Source organism: Tripterygium wilfordii, chromosome 14 (assembly GCF_013401445.1).
Source record: "Tripterygium wilfordii isolate XIE 37 chromosome 14, ASM1340144v1, whole genome shotgun sequence".
Taxonomy (NCBI): domain Eukaryota; kingdom Viridiplantae; phylum Streptophyta; class Magnoliopsida; order Celastrales; family Celastraceae; genus Tripterygium; species Tripterygium wilfordii.
In genome coordinates this window covers 3,436,844-3,459,589 of record NC_052245.1, presented here as the reverse complement: position 1 = coordinate 3,459,589, position 22,746 = coordinate 3,436,844, and the positions used below count along the sequence as shown (strand labels likewise).

The window sequence follows — 22,746 nt, the reverse complement described above, 5'->3', positions numbered from 1 at the left end:
AGTTTGTCAAACCAAGCTCTAGGTGCTTGCTTTAAGCCATACAAGGCTTTTTGTAACTTACAGACATAATGGGGCTGAGACAAATTCACAAACCCAGCTGGTTGTTGCATATACACAGTCTCCTGTAAAGTGCCATTCAAGAAGGCATTATTGATATCTAGTTGCCTGACTGTCCAGTTCTTGGAGACAGCAAGAGTAAGAACAACCCGAACTGTAGAGGCCTTGACAACAGGACTAAAGGTCTCTGAAAAATCCACTCCGGGTGTTTGAGTAAACCCTTTTGCCACGAGTCGGGCCTTACATCTTTGGAAACTACCATCAGAGTTGTATTTGACTTTAAAAACCCACTTGTTTCCCACGATGTTATAGGTGGAAGAAGGTGGAACCAGAATCCAAGTCTTGGTTGCAGTGAGAGCAGTAAGTTCATCTTGCATAGCAGCACGCCAATAGGGAGAGCTCAAGGCCTCTTGCAAAGAAAGAGGCTCAGTAGGGACTGAATCCTTATAGGCTGAGTACATGTGATATTCAGAGGGATAAGTTTTAGGTTTGTGAATGCCGACCTTGGCTCTTGTCACCATGGGATGACCAGCGTTGACACTGGACTGAGGAGGTGGAGCAGGACCTGCACTGGGTGACTTCGCAGTGGATGAATCAATAGGGGCACTACTTTGCAGCATAGGTGCTTGCTGCGTAGTAGCAATGACATCATTAGCAGCACTAGAAACAGCTGCATTATCAACCTCTACAGGGGGTATCACCCCAGTTCCAGATTTCTCAGGTGATTGTAGAGACAAAGGTGTAGCAGGGACAGACTCCACTGGAGAAGAAACCTGAGGAAGAATTGTGGTACCGGATGAGATGGAAGACGAGGGCAAGGTAGGGAACCAGTGAGGAGGGTGAAGGGAAGTGGTAGACTCAGGTTGTGAAGTATTGAGAAAGCCAGTCTGAAAAGGAAATTCATATTCATTAAAGACCACATGACGAGAAATAAAAATTCTACCAGTTGAGTTGACACATTTGTATCCCTTGTGGGCATCACTATATCCTAGAAAAACACACTTTGTAGTATGAAATTGAAACTTCTGGGTCTGATAAGGTCGGAGGCAGGGAAAGCAAGCACACCCGAAGGTCTTAAGAGAGAAATAATCTGGTGATATATGGAACAGTGTGGAAATAGGAGTACGACCATCGAGGACATTGGTGGGGAGTCGATTGATGAGAAATACGGACGTTTGAAAGGCTTCAACCCAATATTTGAGAGGCATATGTGCCTGAGCCAAGAGAGTAAGACCAGTTTCTACTATGTGCCTATGTTTTCTCTCAGCTCGACCATTTTGAGCAGATGTGTGTGGGCAAGAATGTCGGAAACTAATACCTTGTTGTTGTACAAAGGACTTGAAGCTTTGATACTCACCCCCCATGTCAGATTGAAGACACTTGATTTTCCTGTCTAATTGATTTTCAACAAGAGTTTTGAATTGAGTAAAGACACCAAAGGCATCATATTTATTTCGTAGTGGAAAAAGCCAGGTTAACCTGCTAAAATCATCAAGAAAGTGAATATAGTATCTGAACCCATGTGTAGAGACTACAGGTGAAGGTCCCCACAAATCAGTATGCACAAGATCAAGAGGATTAGATGCATGAGAAGAAGATGATTTAAAAGGTAAAAGATGGGATTTTCCATACTGACAAGCATCACAAAAGGGTTGTTTTTCATTAATAGAAACTTTCTGATTACAATTTCTCAGAATTTGATCAAGAACTCTAGATGAGGGGTGGCCTAATCTCCTATGCCACACTTCTCTTAGGGAATTGGAAAACATAGTACTAGCAGAATTAACATAATCAGCTACATAGACATAATTGAAACGAGACTTCTGAGTTGAAAACTTAGGATTGTCTGAACCAAAAGGAGTTAAAAACACTGGTTTGTTGGTTGAGATAGCAAGCTTGTACAATCCATCCTCAAGCTTCCCTCTAAGTAGAGTTGTTCCTGTTGTTTTGTCCTTAACAATACAACCAGAAGAGTTAAATTCAACAATTACATTATTGAAAGCAGTAAGTTGAGAGATACTAAGCAACCGTTTCTTAATCTCTGGAACATGCAGAATGTCATTCAAATATAGGATACTATTAGCAGGTGTATGCAGGGTGGAGTTTCCTATATGAGCAATGGGCAATTTGTTACCATTTCCAACAGTAAGAGTGTGATTACCATGATATTCAGATGCTTGTCCGATGTGAGTGACATCGTCAGTGACGTGAGAACTAGCCCCGCTATCAGCGTACCACGCGGGATCGCTGACAGTTTCAGAGTTGGCTACATAGGCAGTTGGAGCTGGAGGAGAATTGTTGTTGTTAGTTCTTTGCTGGTCTGGAGGTGTTCCTTGATAGGTATCATCATACCGATAGTAACATTTGACTGCAGTGTGACCGATTCTACCACAAACTTGGCAAAGAGGCCTAGAGTTGTTGTTCCTTCCTCCCCTGCCTCTACCATATCGTCCTCCTCTATGACCAGAAGTACCAGAAGAGCGAGATTGACTCGGGCTGTTGTTGCGACTCGACCCGTGATTTCGAAATTGATTAGCCTGAGAAGGACCTTGGCTTCTTCCCTGGCCACCTTGATTGTTTTGATGAAATGGTCCTCTTGTTCCAGCAAAGTTCGCAGAAACCTGACCCAAACTTAGGGAAGTAAGTCCAGCATTGATTTGTTCCAGTCTTCTTTCATAGCTCAACAGTTTGGCTTGTAAATCTACCCAAGTAATGGTCTCTTTCTCTTGAATCTGACACACTACCGGATTGTACTCAAGTGAGTCCAGTCCAGTGAGAATTTGTTCAACCAAATCCTCCAAAGGAACAGGTTTTCCGGCCAGAGCAAGATTATCAGCCAGTCGTTTTGCAGTCTTCAGATACTCGGACATCTTCATGCCACCCTTCTGTAGTTTTTGGAACTCCTGCTTGTAAAAGGTGATATTTGACTTGGTTCTGATTCCAAAGACATCTCTAGTTGATTCCCAAAGTTCTTGTGAGGTCTCACACCCCATTACCTCAGCAGCTACGTCTATGTCCATAGAGTTATACAACCATCCCAACAGAGTCTGGTCTTGAGCAACCCATTCCTCACAATCAGGGTTCTCAACCTTTAGTGAATCATTACCACCAGAGGAAATAAATTGCGGTGGACGCCTTTTGGTTCCAGTGATGAAACCCTCCATACGATTGCCACGAATCACTGGTAGGACGAAATTTTTCCACAGTAAATAGTTCTCATGATTGAGTTTTACTGAGCAATAAGAGCCCAGAGGATTACCAGAGAATCCAGTCGATTTCGGAAGGCTGAGAGAGCCGGTGGACACTGAGTCAGTAGACATTTCTCTGCTCTTCGTGTTCCTCAAGGTTGAGGCTTGATCTTTCCCCGCAGAATCTTCTAAGATTGAATGAATCTTCGGATCGTCGTCGTTGTTGCTAGCCATGAGCTCCGATACCAAGTAAAGAAATAGGAACTAAGGTTGCTGGACAATTCTCAGCAGCATTAAAGGTTACGGCTGCTGAGGTTGAGAGATGGTATTTATATTGAGTGTACAAGAGATGCCCTAAAGAGTAGCCTATTACATATTGACAGGTGTAAAAATATAAGAAGGAACAAAAGAATACAACATGTATTTCTCAGGCTCTAATAAGAGAGACTTTCACCATCAATGGTGTGAGTTTAGACCATATCGAATATTCAAAAACAAATATTGTTGTTATCGGTTAATAAAAAAAAATCACGCATTACTACTATAATAATATTTCAGAGGAATATTTGATGCAACCTTATTTTGTAGTAATAATCAAGGACCACATTCTTTAAATTAAACTAGTTTAGTTTTTAGAGCTAGCTTTTCCAAGTCTTGAATGATCAAGTAATGAAATTGGCTTTCTTTCTTTTATGTACATGTTGGGGGGGGTGGACGAAATTTGTATGTAACCAATGCTTGCAAGCTGGGTTACTTAATAGATTGACTCTAAATTTATAAATTAATTTTGTTTTATTTTTAGGGTCACATTCAAAAATTTAGCTAGTGGGTTTGCTGAGCTTTTGTTGGTGATGAATGAATAATAGTATAAGCAAATTACAAATTGGAATAAAATACCTATGTATATATTTGACATGACAAATGTCAAATAAATTTTTATCACTTGAAGATAGTTTTTGGTATTATTTATATGTAAATTCTTGATAAAGAGATAAGATCAACCGACCTACTTGTTTGATATTAGTTGCTGACATTCTCCGGTGACTTATTTAGATAATATTGACCAATGTGCTAAGGCCTAATGCCGATTTCGTGTGTGCAAAATATTTCACACATTTTAAAATTTATTATATACAACGAGCCATATTATAGAATACAAGTATTAAGATCAAAATGTGAGAAATCACACACCTCATACAATCAATTATATTGTCTTCTTTGGATTCATCGATTCTTATGGATACATCAAACTCGCACAACTTTGTTTCTCCTTAAGTCTTCTCACTAAATGATACTTGAGCATAAGAAAAAAAAATCTAATTGATTATAAGAGGTGGGTTTTGCCATATAAATTATACTCGGTTGAGTACATGGGGGCTTTATGTTACAATTAGAAAATGAGGAATTGCACCCAAATGAGGAGTTAAGGAATATTTTTATTTTTAAAAAATAAAACAAAAAAAAAGAAATATATTTCTGCTGCCAGGAGTTGAACCTGGTTCTTTCAAGCTGAAGAATACCAATGTGCTACAGCAGATTTCGTGCTATGTGTTTGAACATTATGAAATTTATATAAAAAATCTAAACTTATTTAACCAGGCTCGTTCAAAATTCAAACCTCAAATTTAGCTCATTTTGATTTTGCAAACAAGCCTAACCCGTCTATGACAACCGAAACGGTTCCTTATTAATGGGCCCAAACATTAACAAGGCAAACAAGCCCATTATTAGTTCTCTGTTGGGCTACAAAGTCTGACCAGTTTTGTTAACCGAAGTACCTAACAGTCTAACAGTCGCAGAGATGGAAGCCTGGGCCCTTTAGCAATAATAATGCATTCTTCTTCTTCTTCTTACTACTCAGTTGTTTTTGTTTGTTTTCTTTTTTTTTTCTGCTGGTAATGAACACATTTTCTTATTCTAATGTAATGAATAAAAGTATAAAACTGCTGAATTAATTTCATATGAATTACAAAATAACTGAAGCAATTACACAATGAAAAATAAAAATAAAAAAGAAAATGGCAAACCCCTTTATTTTTTGTCCAGAATTAATACAAGAGCCAAAAATGAGCAAATGAAACATAAATGATAAAACACTCTCTATTTTAAAAAAAAAAAAAATTTAAAAAAATCAATCGGATTTTGTAAAGTAAAAAACGAAACAATATCTTATAATTACAAAATTACTAAAAACACCCTTTATCTTCTGTAAAAATATAGCACTCTTGATCAAAACCCATTAACAAAGCTATCTAGGACCTTGAATCCTTCTCTAAAATATAGAACTCTTGCACAAACCCATCAACAAACCTATCTAAGAACTTGCATTCATCGTCCTTGGACTATTATCTTGGACAGGGGATCTCAAATCCTTGTAAGAAGGAGAAGGCTCGCCGGCCGGCATGTCGGAGAGAGCGGCTAGAATCCGGCGAATACTAACAGAGCGAGCTGTTCTGAAACTGCTAGTTGATTTCATATTGCCGCTATTCCTCTTGGTTGTGGAGAAAACGTTAGAGGACTTAGAGAGAATCAGATACACCAAAGCTTGAACAAACACAAACAAGCCCACCTTCACTAACATGTCCCCTAATGAGCTTCCTTCCACCATATTCATCATCATCATCACTTCCGTAATATTCTTCTTTCTTCTCTGTTTGAACAAAATGAAGGAAATCCTGGATTCTTGGAACAGAGTAATATGTGTATACAAGTATATTGAGACTTAAGCATATATGCAGGGATGTTCCTCTCTGTGTATATATATATACACATCTATACGCTACACATATATGACTTTTTTGCGGGTCAAACTTGGAACCCTAAATGGCACGTGACAATTTGTCATTCTTATCAAGTATGTGTACTGAAATTTCTTCTTCTTCTTCTTCTTTTAATATTATGACTAGGTCAAAAAGTCTAGAACATCCAATTATTTAATTATAGTTTGGTAATGTTGGGCGTCTGATTGACTCGAGAGAGAGTTAGATGGAGAATAGGAGTTGCATGGTCCTATGTTCAAGTTGACTAGTCAATGATAGCATTTGTTATGGGCCAAGCCCATCATACGTGTTGGACTTGCTACAGCAAATATGTCGAAGGGGAGTTTTAGTCACACTCCGGTTTTTACTAAGTGTATTCCGACTTTGTTGACTTTGTCTTTTTTTAATACATATGCTCTTTACACTCCACTCCCTCACCATCTCTTTCTTCTTTTTCATGAACACCCACAACCAACCATGGTGTCATCGTCATCCGAGCACCAATCCTATAACCACAACCACCAAATTGAAGCTCAAGCCACCACGAACTAAACCCGACCAACCCTGATGAGTTTCGTCCACCGTAATCGTCAAAATCACGTTTGAAAGTCTATGACCACAGCGAGAAAAGTCACCCTATCCGGACAATCTGGTCACTGTTTGAGGAAACTGACACCACCTTTGGACTCCTCGTGGCAAGACGATTCCATTCCACCCATTTTTTGATCAAGTCGCTGTCGAAAATTGATGACCCGAGGTTGATCCCAAACAAGACATTTTTGGATGATTTTGGTCTCGAATACCGACTCTAGGATAACTACGAGCCGGAATTTCACTTTTCCGACAAACTTCAACTCGAGAATGACCCCAATAGAAGACAATATGACTGGCAATGACAGATCTAATTTAGGGGTGTATTTGTAAAATGTCTCATATTTATGTAGTTCGGGTGTATTTATAAAAGTTTAAAGTTTTCATAGGTTACTATTAACAAGGGGTGTATTTAGAAAAACCGGAGTATGACTAAAGCTCCCCTACGTTGAAAGTTGAAAGACGATGTCATGTCCACGAATTCTATCAAGAAGAATCACAGTAATTTTTTTGTAAAAATGAAACACTAATCGATTCCGAAAAGCATATGAAAAATCTATGTGTAGGCTCATCTCTCCAGAGCCACGTGAACCATTATTGAGGGTTGAGTTAAACTTGATGTCGTTGAGGGGTTGTTTTGATTTGGTGTTTTGGATGCCTTGACTAGATTTGTTGTCGTGGAGGTTTTGACTTGATTTGTTGCCGTGAAGGGAATGATTTAATTTGTTGTCATCGAGGCTTTTCACTTAACTTGGTGCCTTGAAGGCGTGGATTCGATTTTATGTCATGGAAGGCCGCCTTTCCACCGAGTTGATTTAAGAGGTTGATAGAGATTTTTTACAGATTTGATTTGGGAAGTTGCAAAGACTTCTTCTTGATTTGATTTGAGAGGTCGCGTTTTTATTTGGAGGCTGCGGAGACTTGACTTGGTCAAATAGAAGAAACTTGCGTAAAACCCTCCTTTTGGTGCTCCTACTTGGCGGAAGCTCCCACTTTGGACCATATTATCATCGTTGGTCCTATATCCAACTTGTAGAATTTTTCAATTCAAACTTTAAGGAATCATTCGGTAGCATAAAATCACGGATGCACTCCTTCACTTCATCCACACATTTTAATCTTATTAGCTACATTTTCACTAAGGTCTCCATCATAGTGGAAAATCAAGTCAAGATATTTAAAAACTTTATTATTATTTTTTTTCAATTCTCTCTCCCCTATTTGTTTGTTCTCTTATATACTCTTACTAAACTTACATTTCATTTCATGTATTATATTTTAGTCTTATGGTCTTTTTTTTTTTGAAAAAAAATTAATCCATATATAATTCCCTTCTATTATTGATAAATTAGTGGCTGGCTGTCCATTTAGTCATTTACCCCACAAAGATTTGCAAATCAAAAATACGGAAATCATGATATTTGTCTTCGATCGGTTTTCAAGCTGTCAAGATGGTCTAATGGGAAGTTATCTATCGAACGATGAGGAGCATTTGCTGGTAATTAGATGAAATGTTTTATAGAGTCGCCAGATGAAAATGGAGGATCAGAGTCCGGGGAGTGATGAGTTCATTGATTGATTTCAGTTCAGGAGATGATGATATTTATAGTCAGTTCAACTTGAACAGTGAAACAGCATCCTTTAGGAGTTAAAAAAAACAAACCTTCATGCCAAAGAGGCCAAGGGGAAGCTTAATAATCCTCTGGTGATTCAACCAAAATCCAGCTGATATATATATATAGTTTACAGATTATTCGGATACAGTGTAGAGAGATCATGATGAATAATGACACACAAAACAATAGGTTATCAGATTGGTAACACCATCATCATCTGCTGTGAATTTACACTTCATTAGACAAATTATATCTCAAAAAGTCCTTGAGAAGCATTTTGCCATGCCTTACCTGCACCAAAAACAAGTCCCTTCAGTATTCATGTAATGAGATTGAACAAGGGAGATTCATCTGAAAAAAATTGAGTAAAAGACACTTTTTTCTTCCACAGCAAGAGAAAACCCAAAAAAAAAAATCGCTTATTAATCATAAAACTAAATGAGCTTATAGACTATGGCGAATTAAGTAAGCTGGATCAGGGAAGCATACCAAGATCAAGATGTCATCAATCTAATCCCATGTGAGAAAAAACAAAAAAAATATATATTGATAACCAAAGGAAATGAATATGAGATGGTGTGCTATTTTGCAGCGTCAATGAAAAAGCCAGAAAACGAAAGCTGTAGTGTTACCTAGTCAAATTGTTGGGATCTGGCAAGAAAAATAAGGCAGTGAGATAACCCCCTCTCAAACAAATACTACAGAAATTGATTAAATTCTATGTTGCTGGAACCGCCGCTTGAGTTTCTAGGAGTTTTAGTCTAATTTTATTGCAATAAAGATAAAGTCAGCCAAATTGAAACAAACAACTTCAACCTTCAAACGTTGTCATCTTTAAGAAATGCTTCTTGACCAGAAAACCTATCTACAAATACTTGGCATGCATAAAATCTCACCACACCAAACCAAACCAAAGATTTGACATTCTCGCTAAATAGTTTGAACATTCTTAAAGGAATATGATATGGTATTATGCCAATGCTTAGAAGGAATATGAGACATAAGGGGGGCACAGGACAGAAAAGGCTGTGGTCAGTTCTCATTCACAGAAAGATTCCAAATGAATTCTCAAGTAAATCAAATTGGAACATGGTTACTATGAAGTGAAGCTTGCACAAAAAAACTAGCCAAGTGACCTCTCTAAGAGTACACAACCAATCACATTTACAAGCGATGGGATTAAGTTGCAGTTTTATACATGTTGCAATATTTTGGAACTGAATTTTCTCTTAAGACATAAATTTTGACAAGGAGGATAGCTCTTCATAAAGAAAAGGATTCAGAAAAGAGCACAAATTTAGTACAGAATTCAATTTGCAGGGAAACATGAAATAATATTACTAAATTAAAGTTGAAAGGTAATTGCATCCTTACTCCATGTAAAAACCATCAATCATTGTTACTTGATCCTGTAAGTTAGCTTGTCTAGTTGGTACTATATGAAAACTAGTGATGTAACAACTAGCTACACCAGTGCAGCTTTCATCAATGTCTAAAAGGCCTTTCACTTCAGGTCTGTGGGATATCCAATTCCCTCCCCAACTCAATTACTACCCAGCTTACGTCAAATGGTTGCATTATTTTATTGTTCAATGGGGATGAGACGGACATTCAGCAAGGTGGTGGGGGGAGCTTTACAACTTGAACTAGTGGTGTCCGGTGTCCCTTCCATGTAATGCCTACTAAAACTCTGAAAAGATATTGCAGAGACAAAACAATCGAAGTCCAGAAGTCAACTTCCCCATGTAAACACTTGCAAGTTCAGAATAATACCCTATAGTAATGGACTAATGGTCAAAATGCAACTTAGCTGAGTTGCAGAACACGAATGTTGTCAAAAACAGATCTATCAGAAATCAAATTTAAGTTTCCATGGAAGAAATGGAAACTTTCACTATGAATCAGATTCTACTAGCGATATTTTAACAGTACATTTTAGCCAGTATCGTCACTCCAATCCCATGTTACATTGAATAACTGATAAAATTAGAACAAAACTCAAACGACCGACATTGCTTCCCAAAGAGAAACTACAATCCAAGCATAGAAACACAACGAAACCTGCAAATAAATCGAGCGAGGCAAAAAATCTGAAAGAACGAAATGAGAAACATACACATCAATGCAGTAGGAAGGGAGCTGGACAAAACACTGCATCGGCGGCAGCATTACGCCGCATCCTCATGGTCCGTCCAATTCCGACCAATCCTTCCATCGACGGTTGTAGAACGCCCCACGAATCGCAACAAATCAGGGCAAACCCAGTTGGGGTTGGCCAACCCGTCCCTCCTGGCCAACATCTCCCACTCAAATCCACCCAGAGATCCTAGAAAACGCATGTAGTCAGGGTCCGAATCTCTAAACAAATCATCAATCTCAGGTTGACGTTGCTCGACGGGGAACTTGAATCGGCAGAGAGGACATGAGTTGTGAGACGAGAGCCAAGGGAGTATGCAATCAGGATGGTAGATATGCTTGCAAGGAAGCTCCTTTCCAACGGAGTCTATAACGAATTGGTCTTTACAGATGGCACAGAACATAAGGCCGTCGTCTACCTCGCCGATGAGGGAAGGCGTGATAGTAATAGTAGGGAGCGATTCCACAGAGATCCTGGAAGCAGCATTCGAGTTGGTGGAAGTGGTGGGTTCAGAGAACTGGTGAATTAGACGGTGGAATTCGATGAGATCACTGTACTCTGCGGTGGGTGAAGGACGGTCCATGAGCTCAAGGAAATCATGGTGGCAGTGAGGGCAGAGGAGGTTGGGGGAAGGAACAAGAGTAACACTCATGTCACATTCGTGACACCAGTAGGTTTCTCTTCCACCATTGACGGGGTTGGTGGTGGAAGCCTCGGTGGAAGCAGATGACATTTGTGGTTTGGTTTCTGTCCTGAGAGAGAGAACAACAGAAGACTGTAAGAGGAGGAGAAGTTGGAGTTGGGTTATGTGGTGTGTGGTTAGCGGTGGACGGTGGTGGTGGTGGCCCAGGCAGTAGTGAGTCCTGTCAGACCATCTGCCTTTCCTTTGAATTGGATTGGTTGCGTAGCCGACGAATTTGTCCGTTATCCTGTCTACTTCGCTTTTACACTAATTTCGTTTGTCCGTGTGTCCTTGTACGTTGCGTTGTTTAAAATATATTATATATAAATCTCAAAACTTAGCAATAGGCAACAAGCATCGTCGCTTTGGCCGAGTGGTTAAGGCGTGTGCCTGCTAAGTACATGGGGTTTCCCCGCGAGAGTTCGAATCTCTCAGGCGACGATCTTTTTTGGCAATTTTTGTGATTTTTTCGATCTTCCAATTTTTGTGATTTTTTCAATCTTTTTTGGCAATTTTTGTGTGATTTTTTCGATCTTCCAATTTTTGTGATTTTTTCGATCTTTTTTGGCAATTTTTGTGACTGCCAATTTTTGTGATTTTTTTGTTATAAGGTGATTAAGAATAACTGAAGCTTCTGATCGCACTTAAAAATGCCATATTTAGTTAAATATTTGTGTTCTTACAAGGAGCAAAATCTTGTGCTGCCATGGATGAATCTTGCAAGAAAAAGCCATATTTAGTCAAATATTTGTGTTTTTACTACAGAGGAGCAAAATCTTGTGCTGCCATGGATGAATCTTGCAAGAAAAACAGTCTGTTTACATGTAATCAATAATAATTGAAGCTTCTGAGTATCTAAAACTGCCATATTTAGTCAAATAACTTAATTTTGCAATCAATATCTTTTATTGAAGTGGGAAACACCTATATAGCTATTACATTGGTTTACAATCAATGATCTACGTAATTACAATCTCTATCAAAGTCACTATCAAAGTCAACAATTGAGGCATCAATTAGTCAACAATTGAGGCATCAATTATGAACTTAGACAAATCAATATTGATTGCCGAATCTTCAATTAAGGAAAGTCTTCAATCAATATTGAGTTTGTCAATAAAGTCTTCAATCAATAAAGTAAATCTTGGGTAAATCTTTGACTCTATTCAACACTCCCCCTCAAGGTGGTGCATAGACATCGTATATGCCCAGCTTGACAAGTGAATCAGCAAACACTGAATTTGACACTCCCTTGGTTAACACATCAGCCAACTGATCTTCGGTCTTCATATACGGAACTTCAATTATTTTTTCTTCTAGCTTTTCATACACGAAATTCCTATCAATTTCCACATGTTTAGTCCGATCATGTTGCACTGGGTTCTCAGCAATTTTAATTGCTGACTGATTATCACAATACAATTTCATTGGTCTTTTAATTGACAAACTCAGCTCCCCCATAAGCCGTTTGAGCCATAACAACTCACAAATACCTTTCACCATTGCTCTGTATTCGGCTTCTGCACTAGACAATGAGACAACTTTTTGCTTTTTACTTCTCCAAGTAACCAGATTTCCTCCAACAAAAGTTAAATACCCAGTGGTTGATCTTCTTCGGTCTCCTTTACCTGCCCAATCTGAGTCGGTATAGCCCCATACGTCTGCATGCCCATTCTTAGAAAAAAGTAAGCCTTTTCCCGGTGCAGATTTTAAATATCTCAGAATTCTAATAACTGCATCCATATGTTGTTTACCAGGATTGTGCATAAATCTACTCACAACACTGACCGCATATGCAATATCTGGCCTCGTATGAGACAAATAGATTAAACGCCCAACTAACCTTTGATATCGTAATTTGTCTATTGAAGTTTGATTCGAAGACTCTTCCAATCCATGATTTTGTTCCATAGGAGATCCAATTGGCTGACATCCAAGCATACCAGTTTCTGTTAATAAGTCAAGCACATACTTTCGTTGGGATAAAAATATGCCTTGCTCAGAACGAACAACTTCAATGCCCAAAAAATATTTTAATCCTCCCAAATCCTTCATATCAAATTCAGTTGACAAATAGTCTCTCAATTTACGCATTTCTTCAGAATCGTTGCCTGTCACTACCATGTCGTCAACATAAATAATGAGAGCCGTTAATTTATCACCAACTCTTTTCAAAAATAAAGTGTGATCTGCATTACTTTGCTTATAGCCGAATCTTCTCATAGCAAGTCGGAATCGACCAAACCAAGCTCGAGGAGATTGTTTCAACCCGTATAAGGCTTTCTTCAGTTTACACACGACACTTTGATCACCTGGAGCTTCATATCCTGGGGGCAGAGACATATAAACTTCTTCTTGTAGCTCACCATGTAAAAAAGCATTTTTTACATCATATTGTTGTAGAGGCCAATCAAAATTTGCAGCTAGGGATATTAGGACTCGAACCGTATTAATTTTTGCAACAGGAGCAAACGTTTCCTGATAATCAACCCCATACGTCTGGGTGAATCCTTTAGCCACAAGCCTAGCTTTATACCTATCAACCGAACCATCAGGCTTGCACTTGACGGTGTACACCCACCTACAACCAACAGCTTTTTTTCCTTTCGGCAACTCCACCAATTCCCAAGTTTGATTTTTCTCAAGTGCTGTCATCTCCTCAGTCATTGCAGTTGCCCATTTTGGATCCAACAACGCCTCTTGCACTTTAGTAGGAATATCTATGACAGTCATATTACTGACAAAGCTTCGGCATTCCTTTGACAGTCGGTGAGTGGATGCATACTGAGCAATAGGATATTTCACTTTTCGCACAACCTCTGGTGAAAATCTATCTGGTGGAACACCACGAGTACTTCTTGGTGGGAGTACGTATCTGTCAGCTTCAATCGAGACACAAGTATTATCACAAATATTGTTAGTATTAACATCAGACTCAATGCTTACCTCAGGAGGATCTGTACGAGGAGTATCGGGAGTGGGTACTAGCGAAGATGAGAGAGAGGGAGCTTCAGCAACAGTATCGGCAACACACAGTGGATCAGGAAACAACTCCATCCAATTTGGAGCTTCAACAACAGTATCACCACTCGGGCCCGGAAGCGTGGAATTGGGTGAAGAAAAAAACATTTCATGTTCAGAAAAGGTGACATCCATAGTAACATAGAACTTACTTGTAGGAGGATGAAAACAACGGTAACCCTTTTGTGAAGGATGATAACCGACAAATACACACTTGAGGGCACAAGGATCAAGTTTCGTGCGGAGATGTTTCTGTAAATGTACAAACACAACACAACCAAACACCCGGGGAGGAAGTGTGAGGTGCGATGGCAGTGTTACATAGGATGCCAATTTATCAAGTGGTGTCTGAAATTGTAGAACACGAGTGGGTACCCTATTCAAAAGATATACAGCTGTGGTAACAGCTTCTTCCCAAAAACGTGGTGCCATGTGGGCTCCAATAAGGGCAGCACGTGTAATCTCCAAAATTTGTCTGTTTCGGCGCTCAGCAACACCATTCTGTTGTGGTGTATAAGGACAAGTGGTTTCATGCAAAATTCCATGAGTCTGAAAATAAGCTTGTAACTCCTGATTTACAAATTCACCACCATTATCAGATCGAAGAACTTGTAAATTAGCAGAGAATTGTGTTTTGATCATGGTATGAAACGTGCGGAAGCAAGCAGCCACATCACTCTTATGACGCATAAGGTAAAGCCAAGTCATACGAGTGCAATCATCAATAAATAATACAAACCATCTAAAGCCAGTAGAAGTAGTAACAGGGGCAGGTCCCCAAACATCCGAATGAACCAACGCAAAAGGCACAACTCTTTTATTAGAACTATCAGAATAAGTAGCACGATGACTCTTGGCCAAAACACATGTATCACACTGAAAATTGGAAGGTTCACATGTAGAAAATAAAGTAGGAAATAAATATTTCAAGTAACCAAAGGAGACATGACCCAAACGATGATGCCATAACCGAATCTGATCTTCTGATGCCCTAGATGACCCTTTTGCTGATAGAGATCGTCCCATACTAACATCTTCCACATAATATAATCCCTCTCTCTTAGTACCACGCCCAATTATCTCCCCGCTGCAGAGATCCTGAAGGAAACAAAAAGTAGGATATATTAATACTAAACAATTTAGTTGTGTAGTAACTTGTGGCACAGATAAAAGATTATTGGAAAGAGCAGGAATCAATAAAGTGTGCTCCAAGGATAATGAAGGAGTTAAGTTAACCCTTCCAGCGCCCGTAACCGGATATGAAACACCATTGGCATTGGTGACAGTAGAGCAATTTGGTAAACAAGCATCATGTAATAAGGACGCATCAAAGGTCATATGATTAGTCGCACCAGAGTCAAGAATCCAACCGGGATCTTTTTCAGAATTTGTTGCAAGAAGGGCTAGACCAACACTACCTGACTGTTGGAGAAGAGTAGGCTCTACCACAGAGTGAGTGATATCAACTGGAGTAGTGGAAGCCATGGTATCCATTGAAGAAGGAGTCGGTGCCATTGGGACTGTAGGTGAGGTGCATAGTGCAACTTTACCACCTTTTCGAGCTTGTAATCGCTCTTTGTGAGCCTGCCACCACTCGGGATATCCATGCTTTTTGAAGCAAGTATCTACAATATGTTTGGTGCTGCCGCAATGAGTACATTTACCACCAGTAGGTACTGACAGTGACAAAGAACTTGTTGGAGTTCCATATTTTCGAACTGCCATAGCCATCTGAGGAACTTCTGAAGACATCATTGTATTCCGGCGAAGTTCTTCACGTCTCACAGTTGAGAAAGCATTATCAGGTCCAGGTAGAGGATTAGTACGAAGAATATCTCCCCGAACAGAATCATATATATCATCAAGCCCAGCCAAAAAAGAATAGACTCGATCTTCATCAATTTCAGCCATTCGAGTCTTAATCACATCTGGCTGAGTAAAGGTAATTGGACGACGATGATCAAGCTCCTGCCAAATAACCTTAAGATCGGAATAGTATGCAGCCACAGGTCGCCCTGCCTGCTTAGTTGTCATAGCTTTTCGAGACAGATCATACAAAATAGATTTATCAGCACCCTCAAAATATGTTTGAGACACAGCATCCCAAACATCATTTGCAGTGGGTAAACGAATAAAAAGATTCATTATATCGGCCTCCATAGAGCCAATAAGCCAGCCTTTTACAGTAGCATCCTCCATCATCCACTTGTTATATGTAGAGTCACTAACAGTAGGTTTCGAGGTCGTACCTTTGAGATATTCCATCTTTCCTCGTCCAGCAACGAACATAGTAACCACCTGAGACCAAAGAGTGAAATTTGAGCCATTCAGTTTGATCCCATAAGGAATAGAGGTTGGTTCTTGAGTTGGCGTCACCACAGGTGGAACTATAAGAGCACCGGATTCAGCCATGAGTTGTTTGTAATTTCTGGATGAGATTCTGGTTCAATGGTGCAATCGGCACCTGTTATGGACGAAGCAATCGGCTTCTGTCGGATGGTTGGAGCAGTCGGCCCCTAGTAGCTACGGTGATGGAGAGGTAGTATGTTAAGAGAACCTTGCTCCGATACCAACTTAATTTTGCAATCAATATCTTTTATTGAAGTGGGAAACACCTATATAGCTATTACATTGGTTTACAATCAATGATCTACGTAATTACAATCTCTATCAAAGTCACTATCAAAGTCAACAATTGAGGCATCAATTAGTCAACAATTGAGGCATCAATTATGAACTTAGACAAATCAATATTGATTGCCGAATCTTCAATTAAGGAAAGTCTTCAATCAATATTGAGTTTGTCAATAAAGTCTTCAATCAATAAAGTAAATCTTGGGTAAATCTTTGACTCTATTCAACAAAATATCTGTGTTTTTATTAAAGAGGAGCAAAGTCCATGATAAAACAGAGTCGTGAGTATTGACTAAAAACAAAATCACATCAAGCAGCAGAAGGAGGAGGTTTTTGGAGCTTGGAAGCCTCGAGATCGGCGGCTTGTTTGAGAAAACTCTGTTCATCATCCTCAAGAGCCATCTGGATAGGGCTAGATCCAAGTCCATCAGCGATTGCAAGCAAGATCTTCTTCATCTCTCCCTTGAACTCCTCCTTATCAACCGTCCCACTGCCGTCCAGATCGAAGCCATCAAAGATGGAGTTATAGATCTTGGTGAGCTCCTCGGGTGGGGTTGCCACGTCCATCCCAAAATGGGCCTCGATTAGCCTCAGTGACTCGAACGCCTTGCGCAACTCACTGCGCGAGAGAACCCCATCGTTGTTGATGTCCAGAGAGTCGAAGCTATCATCCAAGCTCTTGTTGAAGACCGCCTCGTCGTTCACGAAATCACGCACCGTCGATCCGTCGATTATCACCACCCCCATCTCTCCTTCTCTGTCGGTTGGTTTGATTGTATTTCCCTATCTATTCGGCACTCATCTACGGCTCCCGGTGGCGTAAAAACGAGGCTATGGATGACACGTGTCCATTTATGAGGCTAGTATGAGATGAATATTATCATGTTTGATATGAAATGAACAGTGAGGATAAGTGTTAGAATTTTAATTGTACAAATTTCATACTACTTAGTTTTTTGTGGGTTAATACCACTTTTGCAAACACATTGAAAGATAGTCAATGTTTCAATTTGCACACAGTTGTTTAAAATGTTTCAATTTGATCATTCAATGATAAAATTGTTTCTCTGACAGATTTTTCCACTTTGGGACAGTCAAACTCCACATATGGCAATCAATATTTGGACAGTTAACGTGTCATATGTGCAGTTTGACTGCCCCAAAGTGAGAAAATATGTCCGAGAAAGCAAGTTGAAACAATTTTATCATTGGGTGACCACATTGAAACATTTTAAACAACAGTGTGCAAATTAAAACATTCACTATCTTTCGATATGCAAAAGTGGTATTAACCCAATTTTTTGTACATAAAAAAATAAAAAATAGATTAATTTAATGGTCGTTAATACTTCTTAATAAGGGGTATAATAGTCTTTTGAGTATCAAACTCATTCTCCCTTGTGGAGATTAGTCAATCTCATCATTTTAGTGAGCTTGGTTAATCTTCATAAGGAGGTGATGAGGATGGGATGAGTTTGAGATTTCACCCTAACAAACTCAACTAAAAGAGGGAATGAGTGATTCTCACCTTCGACTCATCTCATTCTCCCCTCAAAATGTCAATTAAATGCCCCGTAATTGTTTGGGGATTGGCTAGTCTGCTCTTCTAAAAAAAGAAGCGTTCATCCTTCTTATTTTTATTTTTGAAGTATAAAATATTCAAAAAAAAAAAGAAGAGAAAATATCTAAAATTTTGACACATGTATTTAATGACTATATTTTTTAAAAAACATGTTACATATTTTCTATATAACGATTTAGAATAACTCAAGTTTTTCATGTATTTTTAAATTAATTTGAGCACATAAAACATGATATTAAATTTAAAATCATTATTATTTATTATTTTTAAAAATATTAATATTTAAAAAAAAGAGTTACTACTCTCTTTTTTAGAACAGCTTACCCTACTTGGGTGTTGGGTATGTCTAGTTTGAGTGATTATGGAAGACAATAGAAGGAATCCAAATAGACGAGGACAACTAGACAAGGAAAATGATAATTATTGGGTTAATATAACATGTTATCATTCAAAAATATGTTATTTTTAAATTTCATCACGAAATGTTTAAATTTTTCAAGTCAATAATCTAAAGTTTAAATTTATTCAAATTTGATAATACAAACAGTATTTCCCTATTTCGGTCAATATTTCCATTTTTTAAATGATGTTGGAATAAATATGCACTTCCAAATTTAAATGATTGACCGAAACATGAAAATTATGCTCGAATAATCAAATGGGAACAAATTCTAACTTTAGGTTATCGATTTACAACGTTTGAACATTCATTAATAAATTAAAATATGACAATTTTTTTGATGATAACATATCATATTAATCGGTAATTATTGAACGATTGATGGCTACACAAAAAGAAAAAGAGACAAACATATGTCTCTTGGCATATATATTTAAGCATAATTTACAGTGTGACAATGAAATAATTCATGCATCAAAGAGAGTTTGTTCGGTTGACAATGGGTTAAGTTAAACATATGTGTGTTCAAAGTTCGATTCCAATGAGAAATATATTTCTCAACAATATTTTAAAAAAAATGAAATAATTCATACCAAGATGAAACAAACATACCCATTTTTTGTTGTGGGATTAACTTTCAGTTTGGTGGAAAATTAATCTACACCATCACAACCAAAAGTTACTAAACCAGCCCAAGTGCTATTGACTACAGAATACAGATAGTCAAAAAGAAGAAAAGTCATCAAGAAGAATCTAATTATTTGCTTCTACCAGAGTCTGACTTGGTCAAAGATCTTAATCTAACAAGGAAATTTACCCTCTTATCCCAATTACATCCTTCCTGCTTCCTCTTCTTCCCGCCAAACCTCCCTGGCGACGACTCCCAATTCTCCGGCGACCCCACCGCAGTCAGCACACTCTCCGGCGACCTTGTTACTCCATCATCATACTCCGTTATATCCCTCCGAGTCCCTCCAGTTAATATCAGCCTCCCCTGCATTGCTGACACTACCTCCTTCATCGCCACATCAGCATTCCTTCTGTTTCTCAACAATATCTCCCCTATCTGAGCTGGCGTCAGGGACCCACCGGATCTTATGCAACTGTCGACCACGTCCAGCAACGGGTGCGAGTCCAGCCCAAGATAGTTCGCCAGCAAGGCCTTGAACGCATGAACCCCGCACGTGCCGAGGCTCACGTGCACGTCCATACGCCCGCATCGGACCAGTGCTGGATCCACATTTTCTCTGTGATTCGTTGTGAACACTATGATTCTCTCCTCTCCACAGCATGACCAGAGTCCGTCGGTGAAGTTTAGTAGGCCCGATAACGTCACTCTCCCGGTCTCCTCCACACTGTTCTTCGCTCCCGGCTGTTGTGATTTCTTCGCTGTTGATTTTGACATCCTATCGGCAGTTAGATCGACTGAACAATCAATGTCTTCGATGACAATGATGGATCGGTTTGCGGTTTGAATGAGTAGAGCTCGAAGCTCTGAATTGTCGGTGACTTTGGTGAGTTCAAGGTCATAAACGTCATAGCGCAAGTAATTAGCCATGGCTGCAATCAAGCTCGATTTGCCAGACCCGGGCGGGCCGTACAGTAAGTACCCGCGCTTCCATGCCCGACCCACTCTATGGTAATACTCTTTGCCATTAGCGAACGCCGTCAAGTCGTCCGTGATTTGCTTCTTGAGTTGTGGCTCAAGCGCCAGTGTTTCAAACGTGGAAGGATGACGGAAGGGAACGGAAACCCAACCGGACTCGTATGATCCGTGACCGTTGTTAGTAAACAGCCTCCGCTCACGCGAAACACGCTCGAACTCCTCAGCACGTGAAGTCACCTGCTCCAGGTATGGTGTCAAAATCGCTTGGCGATGTCGTTTCGGTAGCGTGAGAGTGAAGCTACGTTTCTCTTCCAAGGAGTCTTGGACGGTGTCGACGTGATGCGTCCAGGAGACGGAGTGGCCTTTGAAGGTATCGTGGACGGAATGGTTGGGAGCTACAGTGAAGGTAATCCGGTTGGAGGATATAGAGCGAGAGAGGGTAAGGCGGCGGCAGGAGGCGGAGGGGTTAACGGAGTTGAGGTAAAGGCTAACATGACGGTAGAGGTCATTCACATCAACGCCGCAGTAGCCATTGAATTCGGGGATTTCGAAGTAGGAGTAAGGGGAGATGAGGTCTTGGAGAGACTCGTAGAAGGAGTGGAGAAGGCAGAGGAGCTGTGATGGCAGGATGTTCTGGAGAACAGTGAGAAGGCCGAGTAGCGACCACATCTGTGAGAGGATTTCCATTTCTTGATTGTTTCTCTTTGCGAATACTGAATTTGTCTCTGTCTGTGTGTGACTACTGACCAAGCCTTGTTTGTTTGTTTATAACAGTGGGAAAAAACAGAGAGAAACAGAGCACACACTATTAACACTGTTGAGAATGAATAAAGCATGCAGTAAAGATAAAGCTAAAGGTGAAGCCGACTACTCTATTCTACTCTCTTTTGCTTTTCTTTGTTTCTTTATGACTTGATGAATTATGAGGTTTTCTTCCAGTTTTCCGAAGCCAGAGTAAGATAATTAAGGATTAGGGGGTGCACGGGACAGGGGCTTTAGTTTGCTTTTAACATAACTTGCTTTTGTTTCTTCTTTCACTACTGATAAATATGCTTTTGCTTTGTTTTCTGGTTGTAATTGTTGTTCAGATGTCAGAGAATGTTCTCCAGAATAATTGCTCTCATCATGGGATCTGATTGAAGGTATGCTTATCATGAGATTTGGGGCATATATATGCATGTACTATATGATGATGACCATAATGATTAGCTCCTGCTCTGCTTTGGTTTCCATTAAAATTCCTTACTGAATTCTGAATCACAATCTCAAATGTCAGAAATATTATGCTAAGAAGTTAGACATTAGATGGGTATCAAGAAGTTTATGGTCCTACTAAATAGTATTTGGAGATTGACATGTCCTTCCATGCTCTTTTGGTTATTCATTTGTTAAATATTGTTAGGGTAGTGATGCAAAGAAAAAGGGCTAGGTGGGTTTTTTTTTTCTTTAGGATAGGTGATTATGGGATAAAAGAGAAACTGAAAATGTTCCAATTTTTCTTTATGGATTGTGATTTTTGTGGCTTTCCATGGTGACTCTTGCTTTTAAAACAAAGTCTCATTTTACACAGTAGTTCTTTCCCATAAAATTAGGTCTAAAAATGCTTTCAAGAAAAGCATTCATGAATGCTTGAGCAATAATATACAGTGTTGGGTGTGAATTGCTTTCCTACACATGCATTTTGTCACCTTTTTTAATTTTTTAGCTATGTAAAAATAGTGGAGATTTGAGAAAGGAATAAAAGAAGGGAAAGAAAGTGAAGAAAAATAAAGAAATTAAAGTTAGGGTTTTGGGTTGACACGCACATGAAAAGCCACTAGAGCATGCATATATGGAGGAGATAGGGCATAATAAGGTTGAGAGTTATAGGTCAGCCTTGTGAGAAAGCTGAGTTACAGCCTCATAGAAGAATCAAAAATAAAGCCAAATCAAAAAGAGCTAGCCTCCACCCAATTGTCAAAGATCAAATGGCTCAAATTTCATAATGTGCTCAAGATATAGAGTTGCCAAATTAAGGAAAAACATTGTTGTTGGATTACATTTGAAGTCTTGTGCTATAAGGTAGTATATATGCATATAAAAGCATCAGACTGATTCTAGCAACTTTAGTCTTTAGTCATGGCTGAAATGTTAAAAGAGAATGACAAAGCACCACTAAAGATGAGCTTTAAACGGGGAATATATCTACATTCATGTGCATGTTGTCTCTCAATTTATATAAACACCCATTTTTCTTCTCTCTTTCTTTCTCTTCATTTACAGAACAAAAAAAAAGTGCCAAGTTTTAATGGTCTAATTGAGGAGAATATTATCCATCTTTCATTGTGAAACTAGTCTCTCAATAATACCTTGCGTGATTTCTAGGTACATCTCCTGGAGTTCTCAGAGTTGAGAAACTAGTCTTGTACTAGTTTTATATTGTGAGATCTCTTCATTCATTCTCTTTCATAGTTGATATGATTTTTTTTCGCCA

At 39.1% G+C, this 22,746-nt stretch overlaps 3 protein-coding genes and 1 non-coding gene across 5 annotated transcripts; 1 reads left to right on the top strand and 3 right to left on the bottom strand.

The window, feature by feature from the left end:
* Positions 1–8,280: 8,280 nt before the first annotated feature.
* LOC120014411 (RING-H2 finger protein ATL43) lies at positions 8,281–11,255 on the bottom strand. 2 transcript variants are annotated; one of them, XM_038866359.1, is made up of 3 exons: positions 10,328–11,255; positions 8,844–8,862; positions 8,281–8,502 (listed from the first exon to the last, which is right to left on the bottom strand). In XM_038866359.1, the coding sequence occupies exon 1, from the start codon at positions 11,079–11,081 to the stop codon at positions 10,380–10,382; it is 702 nt and encodes a 233-aa protein (XP_038722287.1). In that variant the 5' UTR covers positions 11,082–11,255; the 3' UTR covers positions 8,281–8,502; positions 8,844–8,862; positions 10,328–10,379. The 2 variants fall into 2 exon arrangements, with proteins under 2 accessions (XP_038722287.1, XP_038722286.1); XM_038866358.1 differs by lacking the exon at positions 8,844–8,862.
* Positions 11,256–11,389: 134 nt separating this feature from the next.
* On the top strand, positions 11,390–11,471 carry TRNAS-GCU. Its single transcript has one exon. It is a non-coding gene; the product is annotated as a tRNA-Ser (tRNA).
* Positions 11,472–16,914: 5,443 nt separating this feature from the next.
* On the bottom strand, positions 16,915–17,504 carry LOC120015313. Its single transcript, XM_038867685.1, has one exon. The coding sequence runs from the start codon at positions 17,430–17,432 to the stop codon at positions 16,995–16,997; it is 438 nt and encodes a 145-aa protein (XP_038723613.1). The 5' UTR covers positions 17,433–17,504; the 3' UTR covers positions 16,915–16,994.
* A 1,766-nt stretch (positions 17,505–19,270) lies between these two features.
* LOC120014651 (AAA-ATPase At4g25835-like) lies at positions 19,271–21,130 on the bottom strand. Its single transcript, XM_038866663.1, has one exon. It carries the CDS (start codon positions 20,958–20,960, stop codon positions 19,425–19,427), a length of 1,536 nt encoding a protein of 511 aa, XP_038722591.1. The 5' UTR covers positions 20,961–21,130; the 3' UTR covers positions 19,271–19,424.
* Positions 21,131–22,746: the final 1,616 nt, after the last annotated feature.